This window comes from Sceloporus occidentalis, unplaced genomic scaffold (genome assembly GCF_023333645.1).
Source record: "Sceloporus occidentalis isolate IW3139 unplaced genomic scaffold, rSceOcc1.0.p SCAF_5, whole genome shotgun sequence".
In the NCBI taxonomy this organism is placed as follows: Eukaryota; Metazoa; Chordata; class Lepidosauria; order Squamata; family Phrynosomatidae; genus Sceloporus; species Sceloporus occidentalis.
This window is the reverse complement of record NW_028316985.1, coordinates 125172588-125187910: the sequence shown is the minus strand read 5'-3', so window position 1 is coordinate 125187910 and position 15323 is coordinate 125172588. Positions and strand designations below refer to the sequence as shown.

Sequence of the window (15323 nt, the reverse complement as noted above, 5' to 3'; positions counted from 1 at the left end):
GTTTGTGTGTGTGTCATATTTCCCAATAATATTATGTGATATTATGATAACTGAAATGAAGTGGCAACAAAAGTTTCCTTTAACTCACTATCTTTGTAATTTATGAATTATTTATGGAAAAGCAAAATAGTCTCTATGGCGCGTTCCAGATGAGCCCTATGGGGTGCCGTCATTACGCGCAAGGGGCGGTGCTTCCTGATGCGCCTTGCCCCTCGCGCGTAACAACTACTTCAAAATGGTGGCGCTGCATACAGATGGCGCCATTTGACGTCGCGGATGCACAGCATCTGGATGTCGCGCATGCACAGCATCCGGACGTCGCGCACCGGAAGTGGTGCTGCGAGTGCGCGCCTTGCGCCTCACAGCACCTCTTCCGGATCACAGGAAGAAGCGCCATTTTGGGGCTTCTTTTTGCTCCGCGAAGGAACCACGCGGTTTGGCTGCTGCGGCTCCCTTGCAGAGCAACTGGCAGCGGTGCGAGACCGCCCGTTTTGGGCCTATGTAACAGAAGAAAACCTGCTTTATGTTTTAACTAGCTCTGAATTAGCTGGTTCTAAATTTACTTTTACAAAGTGATTGAAGGACTCACTTTTCTGGTGCAGATCTTTGCCGTGGCCGAAGTGGTGGTACTGGAGGTGGTGGAGGTACGGGTGATGAGACCTTAAAGGCCTCAGTGCCATTGTCAGAAGTACTTTTTGTCAGTGGTCTGTAAGTATGAGTCTTTGCAGCAGGATGTGCTTGAGCAGAATAGGGTGGGCTGAAGTTACCTAATGAAAGACAAAAATACACACATAGAAGATGCTAAAATGCATGTATTAATATAAACAGGTGTAAAATGGAGACTAGCTACCCAAAACATCAAGCAAAGTTGCAACATGCACTGATGAGTGTTTTTGGCTAACATCCTTATTTTCCATAAATATGATGGTACATCCCTGAGGCCCCTTCCCTTTGGAGTCCCTAAAATCTGCTTCTGAGAGGATGCTCTGGAATTTAATAGTATGTGGTATGGGGAAGGGTGACCTGTAGTAGGATGCCCCTCCCCCCATTACAGTGAATACATCTGAGCATACTAACTCAACCGCATAGTCATGTTATGAGACAATTCAGTCATTAAACATATGTTCTTGAAATTATGCCCCACTGACCTAAGTAGAACACACTTACAACTTGCTGACCTTAATTCAGAGCACTGGTAAGTTGTTACTCACTACAGCATCAGCCTGCCTTTTCCTTGGACCATCATGACTATCAATTTGGTTGTTGTTGTTGTTAATTGTCCTTGAGTCGACTTCGACTCATGGCAACCCTGTGGATGAAACATTTCCAAGACCCCTTGTCCTCAACCTCTTTGCTCAGGTCCTAAAGGTCCAGACTGCCTGATTAATAAGTCTAACCATTTGATGTGTAGTCTTCCTTTCTTTCTGCTGCCTTCCACCTTTGCTTAGCATCATTGCCTTTTCTCAGACAGCCTCAGTTTAGTCATCCTGGCTTCCAGGGATAGCTTGGGCCTGATCTGTTCTAGAATCCATTTGTTTGTCTTCTTGGCTGTGCACAGAACCCTCAGTACCACATCACAAACAAGTTTATTTTCTTTCTATCAGCTTTTTTCACTGTCCAGCTCTCAAATCTTTAAATGGTGATGGAGAATACAATGGCTTAGATTATCCTTGCTTTAGTGTTCAGAGTTATGTCTCTGAACACTATTTGACCTATCTGAAAAATGTAGTGGGCAAGGATGAAAAGTGTGCCTGGAGTCAGACCTGCTCCTTCCAGACAAGCGCCAATGCCATCATTGCTGATCCTATCACATAAAGGACAAGAGCACTACGAAGATATACTTTCTATTGGAGAGAAGTCTCTCTGACCCTTACCATTCATCCAGGCATTCTGAAACAGGTCCAGGAGTTTTGTGCAATCCCTACTGCATGAGTTTGCATGTGTAATGAACCTGTCCTTCAAAGTAATGGCAGCTCTGATGGACTGATTGCTATTGTTTAGTCAACAATAATTACAATAATAATGTGTGTCCCATCCAATGAAATGTAGTGCACTATGTATGCCTAAAATATGGAAAAGTTACTTTTTAGACTCTAATCCCCAGAATTCACCGGTCAGCAGTAAACCATGCTGGAAAAGATAACTTTTCAAAGTTTTATGTAAACCTATTACTTGATAATACACCTGTTTTTCGCAGTCCAAACAAAGTAGTGGGTTGCATTGATAAATACAGTCCTGGTATGGGTCAAATGTAACCATCCATGAAGGCAATGAAAACATTTCCTAATGGGACCTAAAGTTTTCTTGACCTTTTTATTGTTATAGAAATATGAAACAGAAATGCATATACAGATATTCATATATTTATAAATATATATTTGCATATGTAGGCATGCTTTTGTTAATATTGTTAAAGGATGATGCTTTTCTCAGAATTAGTGCTGGACAATTACCCATGTAGTTCACATTAGTTATACTTTTATCATCTTTTTACAAACAAAGTTTGAATTATGATACAATTTTAGCACTATAGTAGTTTTGGTATTATGGTGCAGCACATTTTTCAGTTTTGCGTGTAAATAAACAGCCATCTCCCTCTTTTTATTATTGACAAGTAAATTGAGCATCACTATGTCCTGGCTTAATGTACATTTTTACAGTAATTTTCAGTTTTCTACTGCTATATTGTCAATTTATGTTAAATTCAATTTGCCTCAATGGCAAAAGTGATGCAATTACAGATCTAATGGATATCTGTGTTGCATTTGATATATGTAAATTTGTATTTTAATTCATTCTTTCATAATGATAAACAGCACTGTCCATTGAAAAGTAAGCACATTTGAGGCATACTAAGTTCAGTGTTAACTCTTGGCCAATAAAAGCAGAAATGTATCAACACATGACTCTTTCTGAATTGTGCCCATTAAAAACCTTTACATGTGGTATACGCAATGCGTTATCTTGATTATCGACAGAACATATTGTTCTAACAGATTGTACTTGCATACTCTGCTACAGATGGCAGTCTTACACTTAATGTTAAATCAAAGTACTTTCTGCTAGAACTTTAGACTACAAAGGCCAGAATCCACCATTCAGCCGTGACAGCTGGGAGACTCTGGGAGACATAATTCAAAATGTAATTTTTTTTAAGCTGTGCCCTTGGCCCTAGCTAAGCCAGAATCTGTCCAAGCAGCTATAAAACCAGAGCACAGTAAGAGCAACATTACCAATACATTTTGAATTGATTAGAAATCAAATCAAACTGAATAATTTTGACATCAGGTAAACCATGAAATCAAACCAACACCCAGAGATTTAACAGCAATAAACACTAGTTACACAAGCACACAAAGACTGGAGCAACAGGGTTAGCTAACTTAACGTCTGACACTAACAAAAACAAAAAAGACTCATATGAAGGGAAGGAATAATTCCTACCAGGATTATAAGCATATGAAGTATTATACATGTCTGTGTCATCATCTATAAAAAGAAAAATAAATGTTATAATACCTGTCAGTTTATCACAACAAACCAGGTTTGTTTTTGCAAATACAAACAAAATACTAGCTTAGCAACTAGCCTAGCAAACATCTTACTTCTGGACTCTATCCTATTTACTGCTCCCTATTTTCTTAAAACATCCTAAACCTGTAGAATATACACTTATTATATCATTGCAGATGTAAATTGTATTAGTTATTTTCCTTCATCTTAGCAATTTCCATGAGTGGCCAGTTCACACTTATTCCTCAGTAGTATGGGAGCCACTCTTCTGTGCCTTTCCCCCCATGCTGCTCTGGTACCACACCCTTAAAGAAAGCATTGGATGGGGAGAATGATATGGTTTTGTCTTCATGCAAAAACTATCCTGCAGGTCATCGTGAACCAGCCATGAGGTTAAAAAAGAAAGAAAGTGCTAACACTGACATGAGCCAGCCAAAGCTAAGCATATTTTAAGATCTACGTATTTCAATAAAGGTGATGACAGTCTACAGTCTATTCTTTATCTGTTGAAATCATCAGGATTTTAAAGCATTTTACCTTGGCTGGCTTGTAGTCTGAGTAATTAACTAACTATCCATAATTAATTAACTTCTTAGCCATAGTAACAGCTTTACAGAATGGCTCTTAATAGGCAGCAGCCCATTCTGTAGAGGTTCTAAGGTTTTGAATAGCTCTGTTACTTGAAAATCCGTAACTAAAACTAAAGAAGGGCTTCATAAAGGCACGCATTCTCCTACTGAACTATGACCTCCCATCCTTGGCTCAAATTTTCCCTAATACATATGTTAATCTGCCAGTGGAACTATAAATATAATCCTTATATCTGGGTTAAAGAAAGTAATCCCAATATAAATTTCTCATGCTTCTTCCTTGCTGTTGCTACCATGTCACAGGAACATACAGGGGTATATTCATGTTCCTCCCGAGCATGCATATTTCTCTCACCAGTTATACCAGTATCCCACACCTGTATGTTCAATATTAAAGTAAAAGGGCTTCTTGAGATGATCAGTGTTACTGATCACATAGATGGAGAAGAACTGCATGGACCTTTTTCACACTAATGTCAGGGGAGCATAGCCAATGGCCACGACCAACTGCCACACACTCAGCATAGAAATGGGGGCAGAGGGACAATGTGTGAACAGCATTGTAATGTCTTTAGTCTGCTACCTCACTGACTTGCTTTAGCCTGATTCCATCCCCTGCTTTAAGGACCCTATTTTCCCTTGCAATTGCAGGCATATGACTGAAGAAATACTGAAATCACCTTAAGGATCCAATTGCTTGGGTCTTTTCCCACTGACCCTTCTCAGCCTGCACACATAGCATAGGCCTGAGGTTGAGTTCAACTCTGTAAAATGAATTTTTCATAGAATTTTTCATAGAAACCATACCAGGAAGAGAGAAATTTCTGTAACACTTCCATATTTATTTATTTGCTCTTATGGATGCATTCCATATTTGGCAACACAATGTTTTTGCTGAGAATGAAATCTTCTAGAAGAAACCTGGAGAAGTGAGCAAGAGGGGTAGGTGGTGGGGTAATGTTTTGTCTTTTCACTGCCCTGGTGAGTCACACAGACATGTCTTGGGAGATCAGAAGTGTTATCATGTCACTTCCAGTTCACAAGTTTAGCCAATATTTAGAAGTATTGAGGGTTAGGAATTGGAGGGCAGTGGGTGCAGGTTGCCTCAAATCACTGTATTTTTGGGGGGGGGGGGATGGGGTAGTCTGGGTGTTTATTTTAAAATACTTTTAGCATTTTTTCACCCTCATTTTTAATTGTTTCACGTTTTTTTTTTGAGAGCCCTAGCAGGTTTCAGAAAAAAGGTCCAGGGCTGCATTTTCCCTACTCCTGTTTGAGAGCCATGTGAGCGTACATGAGTGAGGATTACAAAGATTTCTAAATTCGCAATGAGATTTTCCAGACAATTTAAAAAAGAAGAAAAATGTAATATTAAAATACTAGACAACAATTAAGACCTTTCCCTCTCACTAAGATCAGCGAAAAATGTTATTTGTAGTGAAGGAAAATGTAATCAACCAGCAGCACCATTTACAAAATAAAGCATGCCTTAAATCAGTGGGAACCAAGACTTTGCTTGTTTAAAATACTACTTGCTTATAATGCTTATAAAAACAAAAAGGTCTCATTTGTGTTCAGGACCCATAATTATTGTGACAGTTGAGACTCTTGGTTGAGCACCTCCATGGACACTATTCCACAGCTAGGGTGCTGTGAAGGCCTCAAGAAGGCCTTCATCCTAGGAGCAACCTAGCTCCCTTCATTTGGCATGAATTAAAAATTGACTGTGTTAACTTAATTTTAACATGGGCTAATACTTTTAACATGGGCCATTTGTATGTGTCCAAAGATCACAATTAAGAACCAGCTTATATCTGTTATCAAATAAAGCTTTATGCTTGCAGCAGACTAGGTATGAAGGGTGAGGGAAACTATATAGCAGGGGTAGGAAATCTGTGGTCTTGCAGATGATGTTGAAACCCATCAGCCCCCAATATAGATGGCCAATAGTCAGGGATGATAAGACATGTAGTCCATGTCCATATGGAGGGCCACAGATTCTCCATACTTGCTCTAAAATGTGAGCCTGGATCCAGAAGATAAAACAATATTTGGAATTAGCTTATTAACGATCCAAAATGTTCAGAAATGTGAAATAATTTTAGTGGAATATGGGGCCATTTTTCAATCTACATAGGTCAGCCAGAATATATCTGTGACTGTAGTCATGTGCATAATTTTTTTATGGGAGATAGGATAAATTAAAATGTGCTGCTTAGCTCATACAACGTATCAGTGTGAGATAGACAGTAGTGTGTTATACATGAACCTAGAAGATCAGAGGTCAAATGAAGATATTGCCTTAGACCAAGGCAGACTATACACCTCAGCCATGTTTATGTTAACTTGTACTGCTTTTCCTGGACTATTTCCTACCTCATCTGAAGACACCAGGGATTAATCCTTGGACAGTTTGCACAGAAAAGATGTACCGTGCTACTGAGCTACAGTCCCTCCAATTAGCTACTCAGTGTGTAATTGATTGAATAACAAAAACGTTTTAATCAAACAATCACTTTAAGTTTAATAAAGTAAATTACAGATAGCAGATACCATTTTAGGATTCATCCCACATGTATCAGCAAATGCTTCTTTTGTGGTGGTGTCTCTGTAATGTGCTTGTTTGTAATAGCACATCACTGAAAAACAAGGATATATATATATATATATATATATATATATATATAAAAAACTATTTTTTATTCAGATGAAAATTGTATAGCTTGAATCAATTAATAAATGCATTAATTGCCCAAGACAGCTCTATATACTTGAATGAATGAATGAATGAATAATAATAATAAATGTTGTTCATGTGCAGAAAATCTACAGGCTTCATATATAAGGCAAGATTTTTAATTTTATACTGTAGTAGCTCAAATAGATTAGTTGCCCTGGTAGAGAGCAGCAATGAAAAGTATTCCATTCTAATTCCAATAAAAGGTATATGAAATCCTGTGCTACTTAGTTACTTTAATGCACTCAATGTAAGCTCCCGCCCTTTTATGTCTTGAAAATCCTGTTAAGCATGTTCACCAGTTTTCCCTACAGAACAATACATCAACTGTACACTAATATACTTACGTGGGTTGAAGAAATGCTTACTGGGCCACTGAATGACCATCTATATATAATAATAATTTCACAGCCAGCCACAAAGCAACAAAACTGTAGCAAGAAGACAAATTTAGACATACCAGGCTTGTGAACCATGTGAATTTGCTTGAACATCGTCTTATACCAATCCTTCGGTCTGTCAACTGTCTAAAAGTAATTAAAAAATTAAAAATTAGAAGGTGAAGAAACAGCTACAAAAATGGAAAAGGAATAAATGAAGTGAAATAATTCATAACCCTGTTGTTCATTTACCCTCTTGAGTCCCCATACATGCGGTGGGGTGTGCTTGACTTAGGGCTGGTACAGATGGCCTTAAAGGGGTGGCTTGTTGGTGCCCCTTTGATTGTCAGATTGGGGCCGCAGCAACTATATGCTGCTCCCTCCGGCATTTTTCCAGCCCAAAAAGAAGTGGCAAAATGCTGCTCTTTTTTGGGGTGGAAAATGGGCGGCTTTTCTGCTGCAGCGTTGGATTTTTGGCACTGCGTGTGGCATAGAAATGTTGCACCACTGCAGCGCCGCAATGCTGGCTGCCTTCTGGTTGGGTGAGTAGTGTGACGCCGGCTTGGGGGTGTCATTGGGGTGTGCGTCATTTAAACGCCATGCCCCATACTGCCCCCAAGCTGGCGTATTGTGCTGGTCTGTTTTGTCCCTTAGTAATTGTAGTTGGTGAACTTCACGCGTAGGGTTTCAGTTATGCTTGGGTATGTTATATCTGACATGCTTTCATAGGGCTGGGTGTCATAACTTTCAGGCCTCTTCCAAAAAACTGTTCTGTTGAAAGTAATGGACCAAAAAAGTAGGGATAGATAAAGTGACTGATAAAAGAAATCATTGAATATGTTTGAATACCTGCCTCAAAGGATTTCTTGAATACTTGTTTGGAAGCCTGCAAGCAGACTGAAGTGAATCCAGCCTCACTATGAGTAGCTCCTCACTACCATTCTGCTTTCAGCACATTCTTAGCCACCAGTTCCTTGCCCCTCAAGGGGAAAAAAATGGATGGGATGGTGGTAGGCAGCATTACCATCAATCTTGAAAAGGCCTTCTCTTTTTGGACTTGCAGTTATGTTCAAATTCCAAAAGGGCAAAGAAATAGAGTACATTAGTTGTTGGGAAAGTTCACCATTACCTCCAAGTTCCTCTAAATTACATCTTGGTTTGGAGAAAGGGGAGAAGTGACAGTAAAACTGGTATTTGTTGTGTGTTTTCATCAGACAACTGTAAAGTCTCTTAAAATTTTTGAATATTTCCATGGAATGCTTGAAAATCAGAGTACTTTCAGTACCAGATGGAGTGGAGGGCAGTCACCCATCTTCACATGGAACATTATTTGTGAGGAATTATGCAATTCATTTGATTTTGAAAAGAGATACATTTGATGAAAAAGATTTGGCACAATGGGCTCTATGTTTTACTGTATTCATAAATGAGGAAGCAATAGGTATATAATTCTTAGCTAATTTCATTCTCACAGGAAAAAATAAGTAATTTTAAAAGATTTCTTCCTGTTGTGAGAAAATGGTTGTGTAGTTTTTAAAAGACTATTCACAGTTCAGGACTTCTGTGTGTAATTTGCACATGGTATTTTTGACAGGAAAAAACTACTTTGGTGCAAAATCTTCCTTTTGGCCTTTTGGCTGTTTTTGGGGTGTTTTTTTTTTTTGCTAAAATATAATGTTTTGTTTGTAGAAAACATATTCTTGCTGGCGAAAATTTTGCACAGAATATGTCTTGAACTCCAAAGATTCTTGTCAGTCTAGGTTTCTCATCAGGGTTTCCTAATATTTCAAACATTTTTCTTGACCATTTTTGAAATGTTTTAAAATATAATTTCCTTCTCAGTGAAGCAGGCCTGCACTTCCTTCTTGGAACCTCCTGGAATCTGTATATTCAGTGGAATATGTTTAAATTAGCAGTATATATTTGAAATTCCTGATTACATAACATGTAAGTATCCCTTTTCAGATATGCCAAGGAACACGCAGGACAGAAACAGTGGCGTGTGGTGATGCTGGGTGTGTAAATGGCACAGTGTCACTTTCTATCCATATGTAAAGTAAACAAACTGAGAGTGCGCCTTATATTTGAGCTAATGTAGGGGAGCAGGTGAAAAAACACTTCATTAGATTCCAGAGACCAAGAAACATATCCAAAGTTAGTATCATGTACCAAGGGGTGCAATTCAAATACATTCAGCTCCTGGACATCTTTCTCTACTGTAAAAAATTAAAACACCACCATTATACAATCAGATAATAGTACCAAGGTAATACAAAGAGACGAAAGTGGTGCTTGAGCAACTGAAGAAAAAGATGCAATCAAGTGATGATTAATCTGGAAATATATAGTTAATGGAACCATTTATTATTTTCAGTGGAGTTTCTCCTCTGCTCTACATTCTGCTTAGCCTGGTAACAATCCATAATCAAGTAACACTTTGTCAAGCAGGCTCCTAATTTTCACAGGGCAAAAACCCATTTAAAAAAACAACACAGAAGCTAGCTACAGTATTCCAACACTCCTTAAGTCAAACAAATCCGGATGGACTGGATTTAGTTATTCACACATAAATGAAAGGCCTCTTTGTCATCCAAATAACCAGAAGGTTGACTGTGAAGCAATTATATTGGATTGTGTGGCTGAAAGTAAAAAACACACCAGCAACTGCTCAGGAATTTGGTGGCTCAATTCTTTTCCTGATTAGATCCTTTGTAGTGATAGTGAAATCCCATGACAGCAAGCATCTTTTATTATTTTTGTGGACCCAACCAATGTGTTCACCATTGATTCTTAAGAAAAACAGCATTATCTAATTATAAATTAATACAAAGGAAGATGTTTTTAAAATTCTGATGATCAAATGCTGAAATTCTTCTAGAGTGTATAATAACATGTACATAAATGTAAGCCAAATCCATTCCACTAAAAACAAGGGAAGGAGAAAGTAGCCACATTTTTTCAAGTAATTGATAATGAAAAGATCATGCTTAAAACGGATGGCTGCACTAGACAAGGGATGTAAATCCCCAACTACTTCATCTCCACATGAGAAGAGAAAGAATTACTGTAAAGCTGTTTCTTTCTACAAAGAAACACAAGGATATTGTCCTACAATATTCTCCTTGTATTTGAACATCCAGAATTTTGCACAGGAATTATTATTTGGAGAAAAATCTTGTCTGAAAACCTACAGGAAACCCATTTCCTATGTAGAAAACAAGGTGATTTTGTTGCACAAAAATCCAGGTTTTTCTTTGCAGAACAATTCCTGTATAACACTACAGAAGGTAGAATTGCTGTGTGCCTTCAAGTAATTTCTGACATATGGCAACTCTCAGACAATCCTATCATGGGGTTTTCTTGGCAAGATTTATTCAGAGGGGTTTTGTCTTTGTCTTCCTCTGAGGCTGAGACTATGTGACTTGCTCAAGATCACCCAGTGGGTTTATATGTCCGAACAGGGATTTGAACCCTGGTCTCCAGAGTTGTAGGCCAACACTCAAACCACTAGACCACGCTGGCTCTCAGAAGGTAGAATACTTGGAGAATATTGCTCAAAATTCTCACTGGCCTATTATCCTTCCCAAAGACATTTTCTGGCTGTTAGGAACCTCATTTTTCAGCCTGGGAACAAATAATGGTGATTATTTTTCCTATTCATAATTAGACATAGAATTGATATTTAGGCTGCCAATACCAAAAAAATAAAGGTTCAGTAATCAAAACATATCTGTATGGTGTGTGCTTCCCTATCCTTATAACTTCATTAAGGCCCGTTACAGACCGCCCAAAAGAGGCAGTCTTGGGCCGCTGCCGGTTGCAGCGTGGAGGAGTAGCAGCAGCCAAACCGCGCGACTCCTCCGCGCTGCAAAGAAGGAGCGCGATCTGGCAACCCAGAAGAGACGCCGCAAGTGCCAAAGCACGCACTTGTGGCGTCACTTCCGCTGCGCGACGTGAGGACGCAGAGCATCCGTTACGTCAAAATGGCGGTGGCCGTGTGGAACGGCTGCTGCCATTTGTTACGGACTCTGTCCGTAACAGGGTAAGGGGCGTCTAGAAGAGACGCCCCTTTTTCAAACTGGGACGTCCTGAGGACATCCGAAATGGCGGTCTGTAACCCGCCTAAGTGAGGGATCCATGAGATATATACTTCCAGATTCTGTCATTCAAAAACACTGATGAGATGTTAATGAATTTATCACAGAAGAGGTATAGCAGCCACTGGGAATTTCTCTCCCTGGTGCATCCACACTGCAGAAATAATCCAGTTTGACATGATTTTAACTGCCATGGATAAATGAATCCCCCCACCCCGCAAACGTAAGGTAATTTTCATAGGTAAGAAAATCTTGATTTTTTTAAAGAACAAAGAAACTAAATATTTAATGGGAAAGTTAAAAAATGTAATGATGCAATGCCATAATGTAAAGAGGAACACAACAAGTAATACACAAATCCACTTGTAATGACAGTGAAAACAAGTTCCTTTAATGGGAGTCTCCTCTCAATGAATTATACAACTAATTTATTTTGAAAGGTAACTTCTCAAGGTATGCCTCAAACCAAGAACAATGGGAAAACTTGCACAGTGTGCCTCTACATATATACAGCTGTCCAAGAACAGCAGTCTATTGTAGGGGCCCTGGTCTGGAACACCCTTCCCATAGAGACCTGATGAGAAGCAATGCTAGGATAATTCTTGTACTAAGTCAAAAGACTTTAAAAAAATATTTCATGATTTAAGGCCTAATTTATTTTATCCAATTTTGCATTTTATAACAATTTTAAAATATTTGAAAGTATTTTAGCTGGTTTTACATTGTCTTGTTTTAAGTGTTAGATGGTTTAATATGCTTTTAAGACTATTTCTATTATTGCTTTAAACTGTTCTCAGTTCATTTTATTATATGACTTCTTAAGATTCTAAGACAGAGGGTGCAATGTATGCATGTGTTGTGTGCCTCCATTTCTAATTTATGGTGACCCGGCCTAAGACAACACTATCATGGGGTTTTCCTGGCAAGATTTGTTCAGAAGAGATTTGCCACTGCCTTCCCCTGAGCTTGAGAGAATGTGACTTATGCAAGGTCACTAGTGGATTTCACACTCAAGCTGGGAATCAAACTCTGGCCTCCAGAGTTGTAGTCCAACACTCAAACCAGTACACCATGCTGGCTCTCACAGGGTGGGATATAAATATTTAAATAAATTAATAATGCATATTTGAGACAGCATTTCACTATACATAAAAAAAATAATGGATGACATAAATGGACACAATCAGGCTAGACAATTTTTTCACAACCTGTTAATTCCTATAATATTCCCGATGGACATTTCCCCAACTGAATTTAACAGTGTTGGTGAGACTATAAAGCCAACTTGCAAACAGAAGAAACAATAAAACACCTCAACTCTAGTCTGCTACCAACAGGTATAACTTTAAGGAAACTCACACTGCAAGCTGTCTACCAAAGTGGCCATGTTTGGGTACAATGCATCTGAATGCAGTTCCCATATAGCCTCCTATTCTGGTGTATGTGGAAGCTACATGGATGGTTGTTCCCTTGGGATCAAAATGTCCCAAGATAGTTGATGGTGCAAACACAAAGCAAAACACTGTACAACACAACACTGCAGGGGCAAGTGATCATGGCTATCTTGTGTTGTGATACACAAAACTGTGAAGATGATGATTTTGTGCACCCATCCATTTGTTCCTTTTTTGTAACACATAATCTTTGTTCATGAGTCGGAAAAGACAATTTTATTAATCTGAACTCACCCTTCTATCTTATTCTAAAACAGTGGGTTTTATATGTATTTCCAAACCTTTTATATAAAAAGGCTACTACATCTTCAGCAACTCAGCTGTATACATTTTCCCCAATTATTTTCCTAAGTTGCAGTACTACTTTATTATGCTTTATTCTTTACTTTATGCTTACAATATTTACTCATTCATTCATTTAATTGCTGGTGTAGAAATCAAGAGTTTATATTAAACTGATTACATAAGTATAAAGAAATCAGCTTCGGTTTTATTCAGAATGCATTTTAGTATTTGCTATCTTTGGTCTAGTTTGCACTGCAGAAATAACTCAGTTTGACACCACTTTAACTGCCATGCCTCAATATTATGAAAACCGGGGATTTGTAGTTTGTTGTGGCATCAGAGCTCTTTGATAGAGAAATATATTTGAGAAAACTACAAATCCCAGAATTCCATAGCATTGGGCCATGGCAGTTGAAGTGGTGTCAAACTGCATTATTTATGCAGTGCAGATAAGACCAAAGTCTCCATCTTTTAAGAAGAAACTACAGGAGTGATGCCATCCATTTTCCCATATATAATAGAGACAAGAAGTTGTAATTAGCATATTGGAATCTGTGCATTTTTCTAGATGATCCCACATTTAAGAGGAATGTACAATTGATACTGACAAACTTACAAATGGGGACTTAACAATAAAAAACAAACCTTTGTAGAGCTCAGAAAAGGGGTTGCTTTTAAACACACATCCCAGAATCCTCTCCAGGAGTTGTAGTAATGACCAGTGGCCTAATAGACTGAATAAGAAAGATAATGCTGCTAAAACATTGCAGCTTTTCATAGGGCTATGTGAAAGAACTAAGTACCCAAGTTTGATTATTTGGCCCACATCTTTCCTAAAGGCTTAATTGCAAAGTGAGCAATGTACCTAAATAGGCAGGCATTACATCCTGCCAAAAAAATAAAAATAAATCTTTCCAGATTCTTGGTTGAAAGATATCCTTGTTCATTAAGTGGCTCAGGATGTGTGTGTATGTGCCTTCAAGTCACCTGTTGACTTATAGCAACCCTATGAATTCCATAGGGTTTTCTTAGACAAGGAATATTCAGAGGCGATTTGTCATTTCCTTCCTCTGAAATAAAGCCTACAGAACTTGGTATTTGCTGGCAGTCTCCTAACCAATTACTAAGAAGGGCTGACCCTGCTTAGCTTCCAAGATCAGACAGGATTTATATATAGTATTCGTTTTTGTTATATTGCTGGAACTTCCATTTGCTGCAGCTGACATGTATATTATGAAAAAATCCAAGCTTTTTCACTTCACGTTTTACTATAGAAGAGCGCAAATTTATTATACGGAGGCTCTTAGAAAACAGAGAGAAAAGAATTCTGAGATAGTTAGGACTGGAATAGCTACTATCCTTTCACTAAAAAAAAAATGCTGCACATTCTGGGTCCTTTCACAGTGTTTTGTATTTGGAAAGAATGGATTACTGCAATGTTCTTTAAAATATATAACAAGTGCTCCAAGCAGTGCCAGCTCCAGGTTATGGAGATCCCTTGACCAAAACACTCTGAGAGTGCAAACGGTTGAATACCAACCCTAGAACAGGTCGATTTCCTCCTTGCTGCAGTCAACACTGTCAAATATCTTGCCCCCTTCCTTCTGGGCCAAATTGATACCATTGCACAGAAGGAGAGGGCAACTGGGCCAGAAACTTCTGGTTCTGATCAGTTTATTTATTTGGAGAGAACCAGTGGGGAGACAGCTACAACAGCAGAGAAGCAGCACAGCCACTCACTTGTGTTCACTACCCATACAAAAAATATATATAAAAGAATACAAAATAAAATTCACAAGTGCCAATGTTGCACATTAGAGAAGCGCTTAGCTTGAAAAGAAGAAACACAAGTAAATTTCCACTTCAGGTGGAAAAAGAATGGTGGTGGTGATGGGAAAGTTGTTTATTTCATCAGTTGAAGGTATGGACACTGTTCCATAAGTACTTGAATGAACTGCTGCACAACCTTACAAATAGCAATCAATAATGGACTAACTTGGGGGAGAATTGGGATGAATCCAAAGTTCAATTGGTTGAACTTTTGGAACTTTCATACCCTCCTCCCTCTTTGCAGCCCTCTACACAGCCTGAAAATTGACTCTGGTGTTTTTTGTGGGTTATTTGGGCTATGTGGCTATGTTCTAGAGGAGTTTATTGCTGACGTTTCGCCAGCCTCTGTGGCTGGCATCTTCAGAGAAAGATGCCAGCCACAGATGCTGGTGAAATCTCAGGAATAAACTCTTCTAGAACATGGCCACATAGCCCAG

General features: G+C 38.6%; 1 protein-coding gene across 8 annotated transcripts in view; it reads right to left on the bottom strand.

The window, feature by feature from the left end:
* The window catches only part of SORBS2 (sorbin and SH3 domain containing 2), a 240778-nt gene that overhangs the window by 71847 nt on the left and 153608 nt on the right, over nucleotides 1–15323 (bottom strand). For 6 of the 8 annotated variants that reach the window (XM_089525346.1, XM_089525354.1, XM_089525348.1 and 3 more), the window contains 3 exons: nucleotides 7301–7367; nucleotides 3445–3489; nucleotides 590–767 (listed from right to left, as the gene is read on the bottom strand). In XM_089525346.1, the coding sequence (XP_089381472.1) occupies nucleotides 590–767; nucleotides 3445–3489; nucleotides 7301–7367 (290 nt within the window). The remainder of the gene's footprint in view (nucleotides 1–589; nucleotides 768–3444; nucleotides 3490–7300; nucleotides 7368–15323) is intronic. The other 2 variants (XM_089525350.1, XM_089525353.1) reach the window with 1 other exon arrangement.